At 44.8% G+C, this 22,494-nt stretch overlaps 1 protein-coding gene across 1 annotated transcript in view; it reads left to right on the forward strand.

The window, feature by feature from the left end:
• LOC124217579 (uncharacterized) overlaps nucleotides 1-22,494 on the forward strand; it is a 120,660-nt gene that overhangs the window by 51,514 nt on the left and 46,652 nt on the right. Inside the window, exon 2 of the mRNA XM_046623420.1 lies at nucleotides 5,364-5,440. Within this exon, the coding sequence (XP_046479376.1) occupies nucleotides 5,371-5,440 (70 nt within the window). The 5' untranslated portion in view covers nucleotides 5,364-5,370. The remainder of the gene's footprint in view (nucleotides 1-5,363; nucleotides 5,441-22,494) is intronic.

The raw sequence follows: 22,494 nt of genomic DNA on the forward strand, positions 1-22,494 counted from the left end.
ACTAGCACTCCGTTTTGTCATTTCATCGGAACAGTGGTCCGAGGGTGAAAGTCATTCAACGAAAAATCGGGCACCGTAAACAGGATCCAAATATCTTTGATAAACCGAAAGTCAGAAATTTACAGGACTTGAGCGATTCCAACCTTTATTTCTATTCTTTGCTTTAGCAAGCAATCTAAGCGAGTGGGCAGTTGAAAATGCGCTACGGATGCGATACATGTTTGCCTTGCTATGATCACATTCTCAAACGTACCGAAACGTTCGTTTCCGTCAAGATCCATGTTTACTGTCGTGCGGTCAATCGGCTAGCGTCAAGTATTGAAGTCAATAATTCTGAGAGCTAGAAATGATTCAGAGCGTTAAGAAAAACATATACGGTTGATGAAATGCTGGGAAAATATCAGAGCAGAAAATCCGATCCACGAAAAGAAACCACTCAGCTTTCCTACTCGCGTATTTTACCACACTGGAATGTATTGACGTGCTGCTATTTCGAAAACGTATTACAGAACCTTTGAAGACACACTTTCGATAGACCGATCACTTGACAAAAGAAGAACAGAAAGAACAAAGGATAATAAAGTAGGACGTAGAATTCATTCACACGTCTTCGGCTCGTGCAGATGAGCGTTGCAAAGGTACCTAACTCTCAGATTGGAAGTTGTTTCTGTTCAAGGAGGGGTGAAAATTCGTAGACAGTTTTCTCACGACCACTTCCGATTCATTTATTCAGCAATTCGGGAGCATCGCGCGTGGTCGCTTAGCAGTTGCTAATCCGAAACACGACCGTTGATAATTGCCGATGAAGAAGGGGGTTTTAATGGATACATATTGATATGTCATTTGTAAGCATGCCGTACAATACACAAGCGGGGAGCCCAACACATTTGCGCACGCAAAGTGCCGGAATTAGGCCGCTGAGGAGTTTGTTACTGAGAGGATCTTGCGGCGGATCATCTATTACGATATTACCCTCGAAAGACACCTCATTACCCCTTCCAGATGCGGAGAAGTTGGCTCGTCAGAAGTGGCAGTGCTTTCGTGGAAGTGATGCGAAACCAATTGGCCTTTTTCTCGAGTTGGCCGTTCAGCAGGCTTATGGGTGTAACGATAATCCCATATCCCGGTTCTTAGGGAAGGTGGAGTGATGTTTTTTACCCCCTCGTTTTATTTCTTCCACGCCCACTGATGCAGCTGACCATGACGTTTAAGGTTGACCTTAATTTTTCATCAATCTTCCGGGAAACCTCTCAGGGTTTGTAAAAGTTGTGAAAAATAAGAAAGCCGATGGGCATTCAGGGTTTCCGTGAGGGGAATTGGATGATGTGGCCCACCTCGATGGTTAGACGTGCGTCGCGCCGGGTTACATCGTTAGGGTTACTAGAAATGAAACTGGGGCGGGAAATGGGTGGGGGAGAAGCTTCAGGAAAGGGTATAGGATACTGGAGAAAGGGGGGAAATCAAATTGGATCAACCGATCCCGGGTCGAGTTATGAACACGAGCCCATTTTCGTACTCTACCCTTACGCCTCGACATTGTGAGGGTATAAATGAAGTGAGGTTGGGACGAATACGCGACGTATTTTGCAAATTGCATATGGGATAGGCGAAGCCCTCCCACACACCAGTAGCTGTGAGAATCAGGGGATACCCTACCCAACAAATAGGTGCCCAAATGTACCGCAGTATCGTTGACTGGCTTTGTTATCAACGCCTAGTTGCGATTAACATTTTCATCCTCTCTACGGTTGATCATTATTTTAGCATCATCAAAATATGTGTGTAACAGCACGTTTATTCAAACTATTTTTGACTTATCCTTTCCTTCGTCGCCGATATTATTTAATTACTTAAACTTAATTTGATCTCTCGCTTTTGACGCTTTAATTTCATCAGGATGTTACCGGACGAATGACAAGTATGTTTACCCGTTCGTTCATCTTTAATCTGAATTGCAGAGCGAGCTTCGTCATTCGTTGAATTTGCAGAGCGTTTTTCCATCGCCGGAATCAATCAATCGACTTGGGAGTTGGGACTTCCGATTTGATTACTCGTTAAACTTGTTGCTTTTCCCATTGACCTAATACGCTCCTTCCCCTTCGTTGAATTACTTCTGCTTATCGAAATTCTTTCCGAAGTTGTAACTTAGTTTGTCACATCAGGAACGTTAATGGATGGACGGACGGACATTATTATCGAATAAATTATCAATCGACTTATTACAACGCGGCAGCGAATATAGCCGCTCGTAAATCACTCCACCGGCATCCCTTATCTCATGAACAATGCGCGACAGAACTATTACTTGTCGCAGCTGTAGCTCTGTTTGCAGTATGACGTCCAGATATATGTATAATACCATTTCGAGTTAGCTCTACCGTTGCCTCGTGTCTCGCCCCTACCGGAGGGTGCATTATTCGATATGCCCCGGAACAAGCAAGCGGCGCTCAAATCTTATCGTGCTGCAACTGGTGACGCGATATAATTCATTGCAATTGTTTCGAACATTGCTATTGTGCATAGCTGAACGTTACACCGGGATTAACGGTGGAAATGCACACAACGGTATCCAATTTCGATCACTGGTTCTCCGATAGTGAATCCATGATAAACTCATTACTTCCCCTTCACTACGAATCACTTACGAATGTTTTAGTTTCAGGAAATCTTCCATTTCAACAAAATTCGTACATATCATACTATTTCACTTCATACTACCGTGAGCAGACGTTTCTCTGTAAACTTCCTGACAACCACTGCTGCTATACGCTCAAGCCCGAATGAGTGTAGTTGGCAACTGCAGCGAGCGGTCTGCTGGAGGTGTGCTGAGCACGCGAGGATTGGTCCAGAGCTTGCGGTATTTATGTAATAATATGTACTCACCTTCAGTGAGGGTTCATGGATCGGTGGAATTTCGCACAAATATTACACCACGGTTGTAGGTTGCAGGAAGCCTGGAATTGCTCCGCGAATTATTTCAGTCATCGCATCACACGATTGGAGAAATCAAAGTGAACCTTCTCAGAAAGATCTCAGATCGCTTGTAATATCGTAAGTCTTAACTTGGCATACTCGAGACGGAGGAGACGGCGAGTCCTATTCTTGGAAAGCGGTTTGTCGAGGGTTAAAAACCTCTTTCTCCTCAGTCTCGACCAATTTGTGCCCATATGCACCACGTTGCCGAGAGAAATCTGTTCGCCCGCTTGCCCGTCGTTTCGGATACGGTATGGTACATTATACCCGTGCATAAAGGGGTGTGCGGGACACTGACGCCATTGTGCGAACAGGCGGTACTGGTCGCCTTCCTGAGCGGTCGCGGTTTCTGCAGTAGCTTCAACGAGCAATACCACCAAGTCGAGGCTATCAGCCTCCCCAACCCCCGTCTCCGTTCCTGGTTTCCCGTCCATGCAGGGCACCATCTTCTTCCTTTTGTCACCTCCGTGACCACTAAGTACTGACCGCGGTGAAAAGGCAAAATAACAAGAGGAAATGGAGATGAAAACTCGGGTCGGAATTTTTACAACTTCCAATCGTTGGACTGTGGTGGTTTTTTTCTTTTTAAACGTCCATTTTACTTATTTTTCTTTCGACTGTGGGTTTGGCGACGTCAATAGTAATTGTTATTACGATACCTGGACCACGGAGGCTGGAGGTTTGCGGCTCGTAGAATGGTCGTTACTTTTATTTCCGCGTTTCGATGCCGAAGAGAGTAATTAATGTTACGAGAATCGCCGAGCTAACGAATTCGGTGGGTACGCGTTCTGAACGCTAAGCGCCGCTATCTTGCTGACCAATTGTAACTATGTCTGTCGGGAACGAGGGGTGGAGATGAAACACATTGCGTTATCAAATCATGTCATTAGCCACGTGTTTCGCGTTAAATCAAACACGGGACACCGGCCTTTCGGTTATCCGAGCTATTTAAGTATGCGCGTACACGTGACCCGGTAATTAATCCGGCAAAATAACGTTATTCCAGAAGCTCGATGAGAAGCTTAATTTTTTGAGCCGGCAAAGCAGGCAGAGCCTGAGGCTTGTTTTCCTAATTTACTTTGCAAAACTCACAATTACAGCCCCACCGGAGTCCTGTAGCTGAGTAAAGCGATGAGTTTATTTTTACCTCTACTCTCAGAATTAAAGAACCCCAATGACTCCCTAAAAGCTCCACATAATTCTACCCGGTATATTTTTCGTGATGTCGGTTGTCCGGATTTTCGACGACTCGGTGTGATTTGTCGCCCATGGCAACGGTCACGCGTGTATCCCTTCTCTCTACCACCTGAATTCGCTCCGCGGACGCAGTCGAATTTACCATTTTTTTGGCCCGAAAAGATGCACGCTTCTCTTCCTACGAATCCCCCGATCATAATCCACCACAATATGCCATCAGAGAAGTAAAAACCCGCCCTTTCTTTCCACCCCCACCCGTTCACTCCGTGCATCCACACAAGCCCGCCACCGCCGCTGTGCCGTTGAAGTGGAAGAAAACACAACGCGGGCTATTACGTACACCCGCAAATACCTGCAACTGCACACCGACAGCGAGGCTCATTTATATGTATGTACAGTGTACACCATACGCACATAGATATCGTATACACGTGACAGAGTAAGGGAACGGAATACGGCGGCTTCTGGTGCTGCTAGCGTCACATGGCCATTTAGGGGAACGGGCGAGGGTGGCTTCGAGCTTGCGATGGGACGGAGAGGGGCGGGGAGGGGGGGGGGGAAGGAAGGGGTGGCCTTCCTAAGCAAGAAGAGACGCTCGCGGCGATGTGCTTCTATCCGTTCGCGAGATGACAGAGGCCCGACTCCACCGCCGGCATCACCACCACGACCATCGCGTCTACCACCACCATTTTCATCATCTCTGAGAATTCTCTACGCTTCTGTGTGTCCGTGTCTGTTTGCGATGGTGTGAGCAAGAGCACCGCCACCTTCGCCTCCTCCAGATGCGCTGGCTGCGAAGAACCAGACCATTGACACCGAGCCCGGGCTATTGTTACATCCTCCGGCTAATAAAGAAAAATAAAACCCCTCTTGCAGATATTAGTTTGTCGGTCTCGTGCAGTCTGGTTCCGGGACTGCCTCTCTCTCTCTCTCTCTCTCTCTCTCTCTCTTTCACTCTGTGTTGTATTGCAGTGGCAACTACCAGCGGCTTCGAAAGGCGTAGCGTATACGGTGTTTCTTCGAGATTGTTCGTTTATTGCCTGCATTTTTATATTTCTCCTTTATTATTATTTTTGTCACTGTTTTCTTTAAAGCTATCCCTGTTTTACACACGAAGGATAATTATCGTGTCTTGAGATAAGAAGCGAGACAATATTTTTTTCATGAATATTCTCGCCTTTCTATGCTTTCAGCTCCAAGATGAAGTGGCCTTTCCTTCTATTGTGGCTCCTGTTGTCGCATTCTGGGATTCTTGAGGCACTGCAGCATGGTAAGTGTAAAAGTACATACTTCTCTCGGTTGATTACTTCCTGATACATGCTTTTCAATCGGTATCGTATTTCATCAGTGAAACTTGTACTTAAAGTTGCTGGAAATTAATGTGTTAATTGAAATTCACATAGTCATCTATGTAAATGTAAGTTTTTCATATTCACAATCGCCAGTGAAACATATCTGTTTGTTCGCGAAGCGTCCCGCAGACTATGCTTTTACGTCCCTGAGACGTCTGTGAAAGAAAATTTCGTGCGTAACCCCTTTGAAATTGTAAGGATTGAACCAGCAGTTATAACAGAACTTCAATAATACCAATATTTCGATAAAATTCGGGCGAATTTTCGCTTCTGGCAGACAAAATGTCTATAACGGATAATTCATTCTTCGGAGATGAATCTTACTTTTCCCATCGCAGAGGCAAAAACAAGTCTAGTTAAGATGAAGAAGATTAATGTCAAAGCAACGTGAGTTGGAAACGGTCGATTATATTTGAATATTTCATTGCGAAAGGGGAACGACATGTGGGTATGGATTTAGGGAAATTAAGCTGTAGTGCATCCATGGAAGATGAATCGCTCCTGGAACTCGGAAACCCAGCCGCCTTCTAGCTAGCGAAATATAACCAGATAATACTGTATGCCCGCGGTGGTTGCGTCCCACGTCGTTCTCAGTCACCCCAGCGGACCTTTGCCGGGTCATTCCGAACCCTCGAATCCCCCACTGTCGGGTCCGTTTGCTCACACTCAAAGCCCCAAGCCTACTCATCCTGAACACGTGAAGTTGTCCAGTATTTAAGTTGTTTGAACATCTCTTGGTGCACTCACTCTTACCCTTAGCCTCTGCCACTACGAAGCGGTAACAAGACCTGAGTTGTTCAGCTTTCCTCTCGTAGAGTTCGGTTCCGATGATCATTGCGGCCGCTAAGGAATCCGCCAGACGGTCCTGAGGGATTTCGCGCACTCGACGAAGTCATGAAGAGATTCGAGGACGCGGAAACTCTGTAGAAGATCAGGAGAACGGCGCAGCCTCTTTCAGATTGATTGAGACCTAGTAAAACCTTCGTCTTGGATTTACTGCTAGCAACAGCTTTTCCTTGTCGTAATAAAAACCGGAAAAAAATACCTAGAAGCTCTGCAATTTCCAGTTGAAATGTTTTCCGTTAAAGCGTACCAACTTTTCAACACTTTTGAAAACTCTTGAAGTACAACGAAATTATATGAGTATTTCACCGAGTGATGGCCGACGGGCGATGTACGTTCTTAGACGATATGGAAAAGTGATATTCAATACCAAACCGAATATTACGCAAAGATTCGAGTTGAGTGAAATCGTGCGTTATCCAATATACTCACAATCAGATATGTACATCCATTGACGAATACACGCTGCAGACGCGTTCCGAGGAACTCACGCGCAACGTATACATTCGCTTGTACGTACTTGTGAAAATATTACCGTTTGTCATATATTATGTATATCGCCAGGGTGTGGGCGCGCGTGTATGGATATTTATATTTATATACCCTTCAAGATTTCGTGGCATTCAGCTCGAACTCCGTTCTTATCTTGGGGGAGTAAACGCGGCGTCCTTCGATATTTTTAGTGCCGGGGTAGTGTGCCCGTTATTTTTTATTATTATAGGTTAGTTAATATTGGAGGGCCATGATAGGCCTCTCCCGCCCAACAACTACACGGCTGGAGATATCGGGTTGTTACCGAACCATGTGCTCATCGGCTAAACCGCGATAGCAGCGCACACGTTTATTCTAATCAAGGCTTATCATTCTCACGGATTCCCAGCTTTGTTGTAATCCTGTCCCATTTCACAAATATGTAATTAAATGATCTGAACAAATTTTATTTGTCAATTGAAAGTGACAACGACTTCGGTACCAGGCTTGTAACCGCGTCGTAACTGATCACGTGGTTGACGGTCAACAATCTTCGTTATTCTCGTTCCTTTTACTGCAGCATACCTTATTTGCATTCGTACGCACGTACGTATGCGGTTTACTTCTATACTCGTGCAATCGTGAGTGTATAATTGCAAACGCGTAGAACGCAACCGAGCATTATTAGATCGATGCGTCTAGTCCTCTGCGACAGTTCGCGTATCAAGGGGGAGCTCAATAAATAATAATCCGTCAGCGTGATGGTGGATAAAGTTGTGTCGAGCAGGAGATAAGTTGAAAATCGTCCGTTTTCGCAATGGGTAATGGAAATCTTTCCAGCAGACGAACAAAGCGTGCATACTGCATGTGGAACAGGTTTCGTCTACCACGTTACAGGAGAGAACGCGATATGGTAGTTCGTTACCGCTAACTATGCAGCGGGGGCGATAAGTGCGTGACGAACGTGCAACGAGGGCTCTTTTCACCCCAATGTGATGAAACATCGTTTCAGTTGGATGGTTGAATGGAATTTTTTTCGGTTGAAATAAATCATTATGCTAATGAAAGATCCGCGGTACCTATAACTCGCAAACGGGGAGGGAGTTTCATACACCGCGCGGTTACTCAGCCTCATCTGTATCTTACGACCCTTCGCTTCCACCCCGCGTCGGAAAGTGTGCCGGTATTAATTCACTTGATTTCGTTACGTGACGCGGAATCTCGCTGCTCAAAATCAAAAAGGATCAAGCGAAAATCTAAGCAGAATTATGACACCGAAGGATCCCCCCTTTACTCCTCAAGCTCTGTAATCTTCCACTCTCCAGCAGTATCCCGCCAACCGAGGCGTTATTGAACTTTTGGGCTTTACTCATTTGCACCCGAAGCGTTGACTTTACATCGCCACATCTACAGGAATACCGCATTAAGGGTACGTAATCGTACCACATAAATTATCGAGTTGCCTAAGCGCACGAGGAGGTGAAGCTGCGCTGATTCTCGAAAATTTTCCCACGGACGGGGAAAATTCGCGTCAGCATCAACGTCCTTCATCCCCCGACACCCCGGGCCAACGGCAACCTTCCCTCACCCCCATTCCTCCACCTATCAGCAGCGCGGCGGGGCGCAGGCGGGGGTGCATATCTGTGGGAGTTAGATAAGGTAGGTGGTGCCTATATCTACCCACATCCTACCGCAGGCCGGAAAGTTATGCGTGGCTCTGCAGAACCCCCGTTGAACCCCGCGTAACTCGGTGGGGAATCTACGGAAAGCTCGCCAGAGACTCTTCCACGGGTAGTCAAAGTCTTGGTTTTACACTCGGTAGAGCGAGTGAAGGGTCGCGCCGAGGGACGGATCCTCGGGATACAACGGGATCTGGCTAAATGGCCGGGAGAATGGAAGTGTTTTTTGCGCGGAACGTCTCTCCCGGCATTGGGTGGCTCTGACTCGGTTAGAACTATGCTTTCTCCTCGATTATGACGATTCCTTCATTCTATTCTTCTTCTTCATTGCCCGCTTCCTACGCCTCCCCCCCATGAAAGTGGGAGAGAGGAGCTTTTTTCGTAGTTGGCCAAGCTTTCACCGCATATATTCCCGTCTTCCATCATCACGGGTTTTTTCACCGTCACCCGGATACATGCGACACCTTTTTCGCGACGGTGGATGGATGCGGTAGGAAGACGCAGCTTCTGGCGCTCGATCGTGAGCGGCTTGATTAGTCCGCGTTTTCCGCAACGCAGAACGCGGCAGCGGAAGCGGCGTGACAATAACCGGGAACGCGACGTCAACGTTGGAAATCCCCGCTTTCGCTCAAGGTATCAGATAGTTGGCGCTTTGTATTTGCCCATTAATAGTGAACTACCATCCCAAGTGGTTGCCGAGTAAAGTCGGCGGGTGCCTAGTCGACGCTGAGAAATTAACGGAGGCGCTAATTGTGTTACGTAACCTAGTTAGCGATGTGTGTTCTTGGAAATTGTACCAGCGGTCCTATACCATGTTCCCCTCTATCCCGGACTGTACATGTACGCCAGCCGCACAGCATTCGTCGACTTGTCGAGAGACCCTTAATTGGCAATTTTCAACGGTCATTTGTTCGACGTTGTTTCCCACCCTCTCTGCAGCGAGGAGACGGTTTAACCGCAGGAAAAACACCTTGTCCTCGATCCTCCGCCATCGATCCGGGCATTTCTTTTTCCCAACGGTGCATCGGAACCTCGTTTACCAGTTTCTCTTCCCAAACAGCGCACTAACCTGCCACCCGTTTATTAAATTCTCTTCGTATAACTGCTCGTGTTGTTGACTAAAATTCTGCAATTTATGCCCGTATATAACGGAGCAGAAAAACACCGACTCTAGCTCGGCAACATTTGTGCATGAGAGTTGGGGGCGGGAGTTCCAAACTCTGCATCGTGCACGTAGACCGCCAAAGGAGTTGCTTCTGCTCCTGCAGCACTTTACATACCAGCTGCCATCATGTTTGGCTATTATATAGTCGGAAACCGGCGTGAATTTAGCCGTGCCCGCGTTATACATATTTATACCCTTTGCCGAGTATTGCTGAAAGCGTGTGTGGCTTGACCCGGTCTAGTTTGCATCTTGACTCCCAGCGGGATATCAAGGGGCTATTATTTTCTCGGTTCATTAACTTCAATGCGCGGATTCGAGTAAATATTTGCTAGCTATGAACCTGTTTACCGAGCGAGGCTGGTCCGTACAAATATCCTCGTTCCGCGATCCGCAATCGGCGATACGATACCGAGAAAACGGTCGGAAGTACCTAAAACTGAAGGGATCAAGTTTCACTTTTCAAATAAAATATAGGCCAGAACGACGTCGTCAAAAATGTCGTCGAAATACCGACTGCAGATGACGCCAGACTCCAGGGCGTGATATTTTCGTCACTGCAGGAGAAAGATGCGAGTGTACGGAGAGCACTCCTTGCCAAATTGGGACTTATACTCTCTGGCCTTAACGAGAACCATTTGTCACCGGGCGCCACTCCGTGGATAGCTTCAGACGAACTTGACTTGAGTATTTTAGCCGCCGCTCGCAGCGGTCGCATTCAATTTTAATAATATTGTCACTCACGATCGGTTCGGTTGACTGGGCGAGGGAAGGAATCAATGGGTTCACGCTACATGAGTGGCCAGAGTGAGTACTATAGAACGGGTCGAATGATCCAGACCAGCAGAGTGTTCATAAAGGAAAGTCAAGCATACTAGACTGCTGAGCGCTGTTTACCGAGAAGCTTGTGCACCGTGTAATCGATAAGTATCTCGTTTGCCGTTCGCCGATGCCAATCATTAGTCACCGGTCGCTTGGAACGAGTATTGTCTCCTCGGTAGCATGACGATTCGCGGTGCGCTTTTATTGGCCTCACAGTTTCCATATCAGCCAGACTTGGAGGAGGGACTCAGGTATGTCTGATTCTACTCTCTTTACCACACGCCCGTGTGTTTTCTCTACCGGCGTTATCTATGCGTTCTTGCCTGTCTGACAGGGACACGTGATACCTGCCATACCTGCCATCGCCCGGCACACCTGAGTGTCGATAAGTCGCGTCACTCGAAGACCATTTTTCTTCGTGAAAGATGTCGTCTCGTCCGCGACAAATGACACCTTAGAGAAGAAGTGCGCGGTTTGAGTCGCTTATTAAATAAAGGCGGCGGGGGAGGGACAAGGATTACAGGCAAGTTGGGGGTAGGCAAGAGTGCCCAGCGGGGGAGCTATTATGTGATTGCTCGTTATTGTTTTACGGCCAGACACGCTGGAGTGGTGAGGAAGAGAGTCTGGGGTCGCGGGTGGGGAGATTGTAATAAAATCAAAATACCCGGAGGGTTGGAGGGGGGACGACGTAAGCAAGACTTAGAGCCGTCTCGCGGCATTACGTGATAGTAACGGGCAACCCGAGTCTGCCCCCCGCCCCTTGCCCCCTGTACCGTAAACTATTATCGTTATATTACGTACATTTTTCTCTTTCATTTTCATAATCAAACGCCTTCTGTTTCTTCTTATTCTAATTGTAAACCATCGATTTTCCACTGCATTATGCCTGCTCGGATAGTTGAATTTTCTCGGTACAACGAGAAAACCGTATGTCTGCACAGGTTTTGAATCCATGCGCTATCAATTATTCAGTTTCAGATATACTCAAACCAAGAAACAACTAGACCAGATAAATTACGAACCATTCCGAGTCGAAATTCACCCCCTACTTTAAACCCTACGTGTGAACCTCGGTAGCGTCAAATATAGGCGATAAATTTCGACTCGAGTTACCTCAAAGTGCCTACGCAGTTTCGATACATAATTCTCCAAATATAAAACGTTAAATTGTTGTGTGTATACTTGATTCCTGAGAGTGTAAAATTTTTGAATGGCATACGTAGAATGTTCAACGTAGAATACAGCTGCTAGGAACCGCGTTGTCCGGAGTATGAATAGAAATTGTAAGAGGAGAACAAGGGAAAGTTGGTACTCGACATTGTGAAAACGTTGGACGGGGCAAACGAGGTAGAAAACACTCGTTTACGGAGGAATAAATATTCGAAAAGCAGCCCTTACAAACAGATAAACATCTCGATAACTCTGAAAAGGGGCGCGTCCAAGGGTTGTGTATCTCAATATGATACGCGCAGCCCGAATCCTCGCGCGTTATTATATGGGTATCACGTCAGTTTTATGTGAATAGATACGCATACATACATATCTTTTGATTCTCCCGAAACGCAAAGAAAGGCAGTGCCAGCGGGCATCCCGATGCTTTCCTCTGATCCACCGCCAATCTTTCTCTGATGCGGTGATATATTTACGAGGGAGCTGGTCGCTTGATAATAAGAATAAATGTGAAAGGTTCGTCGGTTGTCCCTCATCTTGCGTGTATTTTCGATCCGCCTACGTATACGCGTATACGAAGCGCTCGCCATTACCGCCATCCGCGAAAAAGAGAGCAGCGGCCAAACATTTTGCAATTAAATTTTGCTGAAAGCTCACAGCTTGCGACCACCGTGCTTTATTCCGGCCTAAGAGAGCTCCGAAATACCGCGGAGGAAATAACTGACAAAACCCCCTCGGCTCAACATGACAAATGAACGTATATTTTATTCATTGTTTCTCGGCCACGATTTTCGTTCGCATTTTAATTCCGCTTCGATGAAGCAAATTTTATATTCAAATTGTTTATCTGCTCCGTTTATTACACTCGGGGAAAAATATGTATTTTATCTTAGGTGCTGAAATATTCCACGGATATTCTTTATGAAATTCATATTGCCATTGGGTACTCACTTGTATTTATAATTTATTGTGACGATAAACGCGTGCCCACGTCACGTGGGAAAGAAGCAGACCAGCACGAACTAACAATAAGTATACAATGCAGTTGTCGAAGGGTTGCGATACGAGGAGTCGATATTACTACCGTTCTATCGCGACACCTTCAGGATCACCCTAATCATTTTCGGACTTGTGAAGGAAACTTCGCGGTCGTTCTACATCGTTAAATATCATGGAGCTTACTAGATTTCGCTTAACGATAGATTAACCTTCATCCAGCTTACAGGCGGGTAATTAGTTCGTCGTTCAATTAACTAAGTCATTTGAAATCGATTAAATTATCAAAGTGAATTTGACGTTCTCTATTCCCCAGACAATGGTGGTACCCGTGAACATACACCGCATATGTATCGACCTGTACATACCAGGAATTAACAAGCACTTAGAGCGAAGCAGGCTCTGCTGTGCCATTCGGAAAAAAATGCAATTTCCAACTTGAGATGAACCTGGTAAGAGGTTCTACCTTATCGAACTTGACGAGCTGAAAGCTATGGCGACATATCGAATTGAAACAATTTTGATATCTGGTTTTCTGGATATGAACTGCAGAAGGAATGAAAAAGTAGTTTTATTCGACAATCGAATAATTCTTACAGATCCTCGCTGCTTCGTCCTCGTCTTGTTTCTGAACCATTTAGATTTCTTTTTCTGTAGTTGTAGCCGTCTTTGTCTGAGTCCCAAAGGGGCGTGGATACCTTTTGTCCCCAGCTGCTGAGATAACATCCAATTTGCGCGCAAACCGCCGGATTTCGTCTCCCCCCTTCCAACCCCTCGGAGCTCCTTGCAAGCCCTCGCAAGCATCGCGGTGCCGTTTAAAAAACAAGGCGCGATTTGTATTACTTTGTCGTACAGGAATGAGCACGGAGACGCGGGTCTGCAGACAGGGATTCAATTTTTCGTCAGAAGCCGTGTCGAATTAGGCGGTTGAGGCGTTATGAATAGCTAAGCGCTTTGCCTATTACTTTGCACTTTCGAGAAATTGCCTTTTTCGCCTTCGTTTTACCCGCAGACAGGGAAACGAGTTTCATTAAAGATCACGTCTATCTTATATGCTTTGGAATGATAAAAATTCATCCTTCTATTGCAGTTCCATGCGAAACTACTTTAATTATTTCCTTACTCTCGTCGAGCGATATTACAAACAATGCGACTCCGCCATGCACGGATTATTGCACAGTCACTGCGTAATCAACGCCGTAAATGAAAGCCCTGATAATATTTAAAAAAAAAACGTGCCAAATAAACGTCTGGCATATTTCACAGCGTCAAAATCGTTTCGTTGAGTATTTCACCTATATACGTGCATATGCCGTGGTCAAAATAACAGTTAGCGAATTATATTTCACAGATGAAATTTCAAGTTATCTCCAACCGTCTCACCGTATCGCCTAACACAGGAATTCGTCCGTGTCATGTGAAATTTCTTAAAAATTCTCCGTCAATATGCGGCTCACGTGCAGCCAAAATACCAGTAACTACGCTTGTAGTGTGCGCGTGAGTGAAGAGAAAAGTTTCATGAAAATATAGAAAACGAGGGGATGAAGTTGATGTTACATCGTACAGTTCGCCATGCATTGTGCTGATCCACGAACATATTGGACAACTATTTGAATGGCCAGGCATCTGTTTGGACAATAATAATCAGACAGGAGGAAAGCTCATTCATCTTGAACCGTAGCGGGGTTGGTAAAGTCAACGAATCGTTATGTTTATATCACATGTGTATTGGAAGATACGATCAAAAGTCCAAACTCCAGAGCATAACGAAAGACGGATGTGAAGCATCAGCGCATAGCTGACGATACTTCGATTCGGGAGCAATTCAGAAACGGCTGCATAACGTTCCCGTGCATAAGTTCGCTCTCATTAATAACGGACTAGTTATATTCTTGGCAGATTGTAAATATACTTAAGAGACTCGTTTACATACGCGACCGATAAGCAGCACCGCCAGATTCTTGCTTGCTGCCTCGTGCAAAACCGGGACGCAACGAAGTAGTACAAACAAGTTTCGGTCAGACGTACACGAACGAGGGATCGGCATGTGTGCGTGATAATTGGTACCTTGCCGGTTCGCCTCGCGTGAGCAGCTAGCCTCGATCGAGAACTATTGCCCCGCGAATTTACAGCGGCGTGGGTATAATGATAAAGGATTCTGACTGAGCGTTGAAACCTTTTAAACGATGAAAGCTTTTGATCGTCGGCTTTCTTATGGTTTTACAAATACATCCCTCGCCCTGCTTTTTTTCGTCCCTGCATATCTTGCCGGTAAACTACACTCATGCTCTCCGGGTCCATCTTGCTCGGTAGATTAAGATGCTTTTTTTCGTTTTCTTTTGCCTCGGGTTGAACCGGCAGGAAACATTGAGGCCTCCGAAGCGCCTGAATTTCTCACCCGCTCACGGAGCCCTTCAAAATTCGGGTGAACGGACGGACGTCATTTGCCAGGTTCAGCTCAATATTTTCTCGTCCGATTCAGAGATTTTTCATCCTTTCTTTCCCTTTTGATGTCCGTATAATTTTGACTCCCCGGTTGGGAAACATTGTCTCGTCTCGCACCCCAAAACGCAAGATGGATGATGAGCCAAGAGGAATAATCGCCCTGTCATGAATTCTGGATTCTACAAGCCGAAAGAAGTATAAGGGAACAGTCCGCGATATATTTTTCACGCGAAGTCGTGATAACTCAACGGTTTTCGGTGATTCTCATCGTCCCTAGGAGAGTCATATAAGCCTACAAGATTAATCCACGAGGTATAGGTGTAATAGTATACCCTATTCCATCGACCAAGCGCAATTTCTACGAATAAAAAAAAAAAAAAAAACACAATTATTGTTCACCCGATGTAAAAAAGTCCAAAAAAAGAACTTTGAATTAACCTTTGCATATTTTGCGATCAACATGACCTGATCAACTACACCATATAATCACGACTCGTCACAGCAATCTAGCTTGCAAATTGCAACGTCACCGGCAGCCGTACACTAAAGAACCCTTATCGACACATACTTTCGTTTATCATCGTTGCATGGTGGAAATAGACCATTAAACCACAATTCCGACTTCTCAACTGTAATTGATTCTGAGACCATGAAAAGTTAATGAGACCATTCATTATTCAGAAAATCGCGCGATTCTTACGTATAATTAACTTAAGAGTTTTTTGGTAAATATTTTATCGGACATCGTATCATTTTGTTTAAGTGTTAGCGAACGAGTAAAATATTGAACGACTCACGATATGTTTCGAGTGATTTTTCATTCGTTTCTTCTTACTCTGAGTTCATTTACGTTTCTTTCAGATTTCGAATATTGAAATTGTATAGATTCATATTCGAGTTATCCTGCCGAGTCTCCCACGTGCCATTGTACATTCGTAAAACCTCTCAAAATTCATTTATGCGGACAAATGGTTAAAAAATGTTGAATAAATTCGTTCCTCCGCACGTTCGTTGTCGAAAGATGTGACGTCGAGTGGCAAATGTCTGCAAATTTTTGATTAACCAAAGAAAATAACCAGTTCCAAAATTACCGTGTATGATAATGACGTTATTGGCCTGGTTATGTGTTATACCAGCGGTTGTAAAGCCTACCGAGAGCCGGTGTTTACTGTCATCTTTATTCCATTACATTTTTCCTCGAGAACTTAAACCATCCAAACGCGATACGCGAAATTGAAATATCGCTGAACAAAAATACATCAGCTCGGGAACTCTTCCCGCCTCATTTCGGGGGCGAGTGAGCAACGGCGAGAGGGCTTAAGAAAACAATTACAGAAATACGAGCGCGTAATTCCAGGTATAAGGGAACGAATGAGAGATGGATGGATGGATGGATGGATAGATGGTCGGGTGGGCGGAGAAACGGACGGATGCCGGAGTCGGTGGGGTTGGCAAAGTCCGTCGTAATTACAATATTTTATTGACATTTCGGTATGCCAGCTATGTTGCAATTGTTTCCGACGATAAAGCTCGCTGAACGGTGAAGTACAGTTAAGTTATCGAGTTGAAACCGAGACTGTTTGATTCGCCCCTTTGAATGTTTCTCTGAACGTCTTTCTAAAGTTGCACACTGTCAAAATTGACCAAAATCGCTCGGTCTGAGCTACTATGGTAGAATTGTCGTCGCCGATTCGAAAATTTGAGATCAGATAATGTTAGATTGACACAGAAATACGGTCTATAGAATTCCACATCGCCTTTTTCTGACGGTGCACGCATTATCTGCAAGATGATGAGAAAACAGAGAATCGAAGATTGGGTCGAACGCTCGCGTGATTGGAAACCAAAGACTTGTCATCTCACCTGTCGTCAGCTGTTAGTTTGAAAAACGATTCGTGCCAGGATGTATAGGGTTGTGGTGGCCATAAACGGTACGTACGATCTACCATCCGATGTATTACGTTCCTAATTACGAATGTACAATGTCACGTGAGCACGCATGGAGAGCTGGTACGGGTTGTTACGCGGCAAAGCATAAGTCTTCGATCTAAAAATACATATCGAAAAGTGATGGAACCATTGCTGCCAGAGACGTGGGACACTCGCCTGAAGCTTTTGCCAAACGTGTCGGTTTGATGTACGTGCAGTCCGCTTATCCACTCACGTAAAGACGAATCATAATTTATTCCATCGCGTGGAAGAACGAATCGAAAATACTTTTCGCTCGGTTCCAAGCTTCGAGTAAATGCGCAATGCAAAAACGTCGGCCATTGGTGTGGCAGGTTTTTTAATCTCTTCATATTTCAACAGCCTTTGTACGTTAACTGCTTCATCCGGAATGAACAACGGGCAAAATATTTATCTCAGAGACGTCGGGGTCAGACTGGGATTTTTGTATCTACATAAGAAATTGCATATCTTCATACTTCAATGAGAAGCCATGTTGCCACGCAGTTTAAGTCCAACGGCATCTAAAATTTAAATATCTAATTCCAGCTGTCGTCTAGCTCATATACATTCCCGTTTACCTCGGTTCGACTTCAAGGGTCGCGTTGCACTTAGTATTTCACCACCTCCGATACAGTCTAGGATTGTAGCTCAACTTCTGACCGCTTGTTATACTGCCTCGGTGCAGCTCTCAGCGGCCACCACAAGCCCGAGAATCCTGTATCAGCGTGCATGAATTTCAACGATGACCTAACTTCGTTTACTTGTCGAAGGGCACGTAATCGCTAAGAAGCTAGTTAATTTTCGTCAAAGAGCTCAATCAAGATCTCTGGAGGTGATAAAGTCCAGCGTATTTCGCGACGTGTCGGATATTCGTACGATAGTAATGAAAATGCGAATGAGAAGTAGTAACGAAACCTAGAGAGAGACCCGAGGCTTTTATTCGGAGGCTTGCAGATTCAAGATATATGTATAATATATAATACGCTCTTAGTTCAGTCTTAACTCCCGTTCGTAGATGATAACTTTGAAAAGTCTCATCTTTGCTGGGGCTAATTTACTTCTTCGAACGAACAAATAGAATAAATTTAATTCTCCTCTTAGTTCTGTTATTCAGAGCTGAGAAACCGATGGGCGGAGAGGTTACCTCCCGAAGGAGCGTATAAGGGATGCCTTATATCCTGAAAGGCTACAGTCAACGAATGGCGGCAGCTCTCCTCCAGCTCTTTCCAACACTCTCCAACCAGGCAACAAGCTAACAGCATTACCGCATATAACGAATTCATCGTTTATAACTTGAGTCTAATTAGCACTGAACTCTTGACGTATTGTCTCTTCGTTCCTTCACGGAGAAAACGAGAAGTTCGTGAATAAGTCCCCTTCATTCGCACCCTTCGTTTCGTACAAACGGCGTATGACAGGCAATTGAGCGAATCGCAGATGCGCGTGAGATTGTGGTTTTTGATCTTTTTACATCGCTGTCCTTGTTTCTCTTCTCAATTGTAAAGTTTTCACTTAAAACCGCGACGTGATTCGAAGCGCGCCGTCGCCCTCGTTTGTACGACGAACGACAACAGGTGAAATAATTGCAGAAGCAAACTCTAATTACCGTACAGGTACTACCAATCTCCGATATAGTCTCGCTTGTAAGGCCGGCGGAATGTGAAACACCGGCGTAATTTCGAATTTCAAACTAGCCTCCGTTGTTCAATCCCCCGAAGGACCGATCGACCCGCTACCACGTATATCGGTGATCGACGTCGAACAAATCGTAGCGAGCTTTTCCTTTTGTTTCCCCATTTTATTTCCCAGCGAAACAATAAAGTACAAACTTTGCCCCCGCGAAGGGCGGGGCTACATTTGTTTTAATCGGAATGCTTCGATCGCGACTTTATAGTACACGTATACCTTCTCGGCTCGTCACTCATTCGGGGGATCACGGTACGCTGAAGACAGAGAATGGATTGCGCGTTCACGAGGCGTTATCGCCATCCCGGGTTATCAGTCTCGTACATGGATGTTCCTCGTTGCGTTGGGACTGATTGCGAGGCGAAGATTATTGAAAGTAGGCGCGGTATAAATCGATCGAAAAGTTTCACACTGTCGGACAATTCGCAACCGCGTCAGTACCAGCGAATGTTTCTTCCACCCCGTGAGTGAAACTTTCGATAAATCGTTAGATTACTATTTATACGTGCGCACGTGCGTGTGTGTAAATGGTATAGGCATATCCCAGAGACCATAAATTCTTACGTTTAAATTGTTCAAGTGGTGTCGTGAATTGAAACTGCCGAATAAATGCATGATTTATCGAGGTGCCTTCAGGAACGTTTTCGCACATAAAACTTCCAGTGTATACTTATTGCACCGTAACACCCTGTATATCATCATAAAGCCGTTTGCCAAAATTTGATGCGGACGAAGCCGCGTCGATAAAAATGTTATGGCCGCCCCGGTATACTGCTCAGGTGTGTTATCGTCTACCGCGATCCGAAATATTTTCACGGTATGTTAAATCATCTCGGAGGAACTCAACGTTTCTAACTTTGATACCGCGTCACAAAAAAATATAAATTCAGCGTTTTTATTCGCAGTATATTTATACGTATTGATATGTATCATCTTTTCTTTGACGCGTAACATATTCAAATATGTTGGTAAAAACTAATTGCAATATCGGTTAAAATATCGAATTTTTGCGCCAGCAGACGTTCGATTCTACGAACTAGAACATACCTTTTTGAAAAACTTTTCTCATTGTAGGTGAAAGAAAAAGGACGAACTATTTGACTCGATATTTTTTCCTCGTCAACGAGTGAGGGGAAAATCGAAACGTGGGGTTGATTCGTGACAAGCTGACCTTCCGGTGTGATTACACGGCTTGATGTCGGCTTCTGTTTGTTTCTACTTTCCGATATCGGCATCGATGCGGTAACCGTATCCCGTATATATACACGTGGATGCAAAGCGTATATACGCGAGCCAGCAACGGACATGTAATACACATTAGTCAAGCGTGAACGTGTGTATGAATAAATATTCGAGGCATGTCGATGTATATACATATGCATATTGTGCCGGAGAGTTCGCATTGTTTCCCACGAATTGTTCGGCTCTTTCAGCGCATCGAAAAAAGTGAAAATTCCAACGAACGATGCCGGGGGCAGCGAGCGGTGCAGACGGCTCGGAAATTTATGTAGAAATAAAATTGAAATTAAAATTCGCTCCTCTATGGTCGAACGGATGAAAGTCCGACTCAGGGGCGAGCCGGCGAAAAGAAAAATACCTGCCAACGACCCCTTCGAGGTTCGACGTCACCCGGACGACAGCGATACGTTGGTTTGACCGCCGCGTGGCGTTGGCAAAAGTGACGCTCTGACTTGACCGATTTGGGAGATTAACGGCTAAATGCACCCTTGATCGAAGCACCCGTATAAAGTTCCATTCAACCAGCTCGGCCATGCCGTGTCTCCCCATTGCAATCCTCTTCACCCCCTATCATAGCTTGTCCTTTATTCTGTTTCTGGCACGATTCTTTTCGCGATCTTTTTCGCCCTCGTTTCGCCTTTTCATTCCCGCTTTGTCCCGCGGTCTGGTATTGTCAAGTTCCTTTTTAATTCCCGGTGATACTTGCCAGCGCTCAGTTTATCGCTCGTAAGACAGAACCGTGCAGCGGTAACGACCAATTAAAAAGCGCAATTTGTTTACTTCTCATCTCGTTATCCTTCTTCCACACCTCGTAAAATTGCCGCAAGGGTTAATCTACCTCTTTGCTTTGCCTGCGGTAATTATGTATACGTATACCTGAGCCGTTGCACCGGTGGTTAGAATCGTATGTCGTTTTTCGGAAAAAATCACTGACGTCGAATACGTATCTCGCGACTGCGATTTACGGATAAACTCTTTGAAATGCACGCTTTACCGGAAATTAAAAATTCCTTCGCTCAGCGGACGCGCAGGATGGATTCAGCTGAGTGCAGACGCGTCGTGCTCATCGAACGCTGTCATTTTTAGTCTGCAGGCGTCTAACTTCGTCTCGTTTTTCCTGAGGGACGGAACGTCTTCGAGACGATTTTATAATATGCTATCAATTTCACGGATCCGTGCTCTTGTATCATTCACATTTCACAGTAAGGATATGCCGGATGAGTGTAGAGGTCTTTCCGAATATCGATCGTATAGTCAACCGAAATTCGCTCATCCATTGACGAATAGACGTAATAGATACACGGATCTGATATCGTCGCCGCTATTTCGGGAATTTCGGCTTACTTAATTACAGCAATCGAGGTAATTGCAAATTAGTCTCCGGTTTATGATTCTATTCGATTTGAGGGCAAAGGGTAGCAGCTGGATTACTGCAAGCTTGCTCAGGATTCCCATTGCATTTAAACAGTTGTCAAATGTTTAAATCACCAATTTCCAGCGTACGTTTGATACAAATTGATGGTAATTGAGAATAAGTAATGCCCGTCCAATCGATTAAACAAATCGATCTGTGCAACTATTTCAGGAACTTGTTAATCAAAGCATAAATCATTCCGCCATCTGCTGTATCAGGGATGGCCAATTTCATCAGACCCGAGATCTACTGTTTACTGTCCAGATTCAGTGCGATCTACCAATCGCAAATGTTTACCACACACGGAGGGAAAGGATTATTTGAGTCAAGCGATATTCGTTTGATTCAACGAAATGCTTTAGTCAAATCCGGCGAACACAATACCTACCTAATTCAACAAAATACATTTGTCGGATGAAATAATTGTGACAACGTAATATAGAATTGAATCAAGCCTTTGAATGATCACGCTGACTATCAATTTATTCAAGATAATACGGCGTGAGTTCCTTGCGATAATGTGAATTTTGTATCAAGAAAATGTGTGATTGAAATGACAAAAAAGTTTAGTTGAACGCACCTTATCGATTTATTTCAAAAACATGAAATTGTTCTGTCAAAACTAATAAAGCTTGTTCTTATTCACGTTTTGTTCAGTCAAGAGTTCAATTTTTCAAGCAAATAGTGAAATTTGTTGTTACAAAAATCTTTCATCAAATGATATCATTTATAATCAATTGTTTATTTCAAGTTGTCGTATTTGAAACAAGTAAGGAATTAACGTGAATTGACTCCAGCAAAATCTATTTTCTAGGTGAAAAAATTTCTTTCGTTCCGTGCAGAATTGAATGAAATATTTTTTGACAGTCTTGTATTTTTCCTTGCCTTGTCGCGATCGTCCGGCCTAATAGCCACGATCGACCGACTGGCCATCCCTGTGCTATATGATGCAGACCACGCTTGGTATTCAATAAAAGCGACTGCAGCGTAGTCAATTCTCGAAAATAGTTTCTCCATCACACGTCCAAGTACATCTTATACGTTATGTAACGAATACGAGATGTTTTCAATCGAATTTCTCACCCCGCACTGTCA

This window comes from Neodiprion pinetum, chromosome 4 (genome assembly GCF_021155775.2).
Source record: "Neodiprion pinetum isolate iyNeoPine1 chromosome 4, iyNeoPine1.2, whole genome shotgun sequence".
Lineage (NCBI taxonomy): Eukaryota > Metazoa > Arthropoda > Insecta > Hymenoptera > Diprionidae > Neodiprion > Neodiprion pinetum.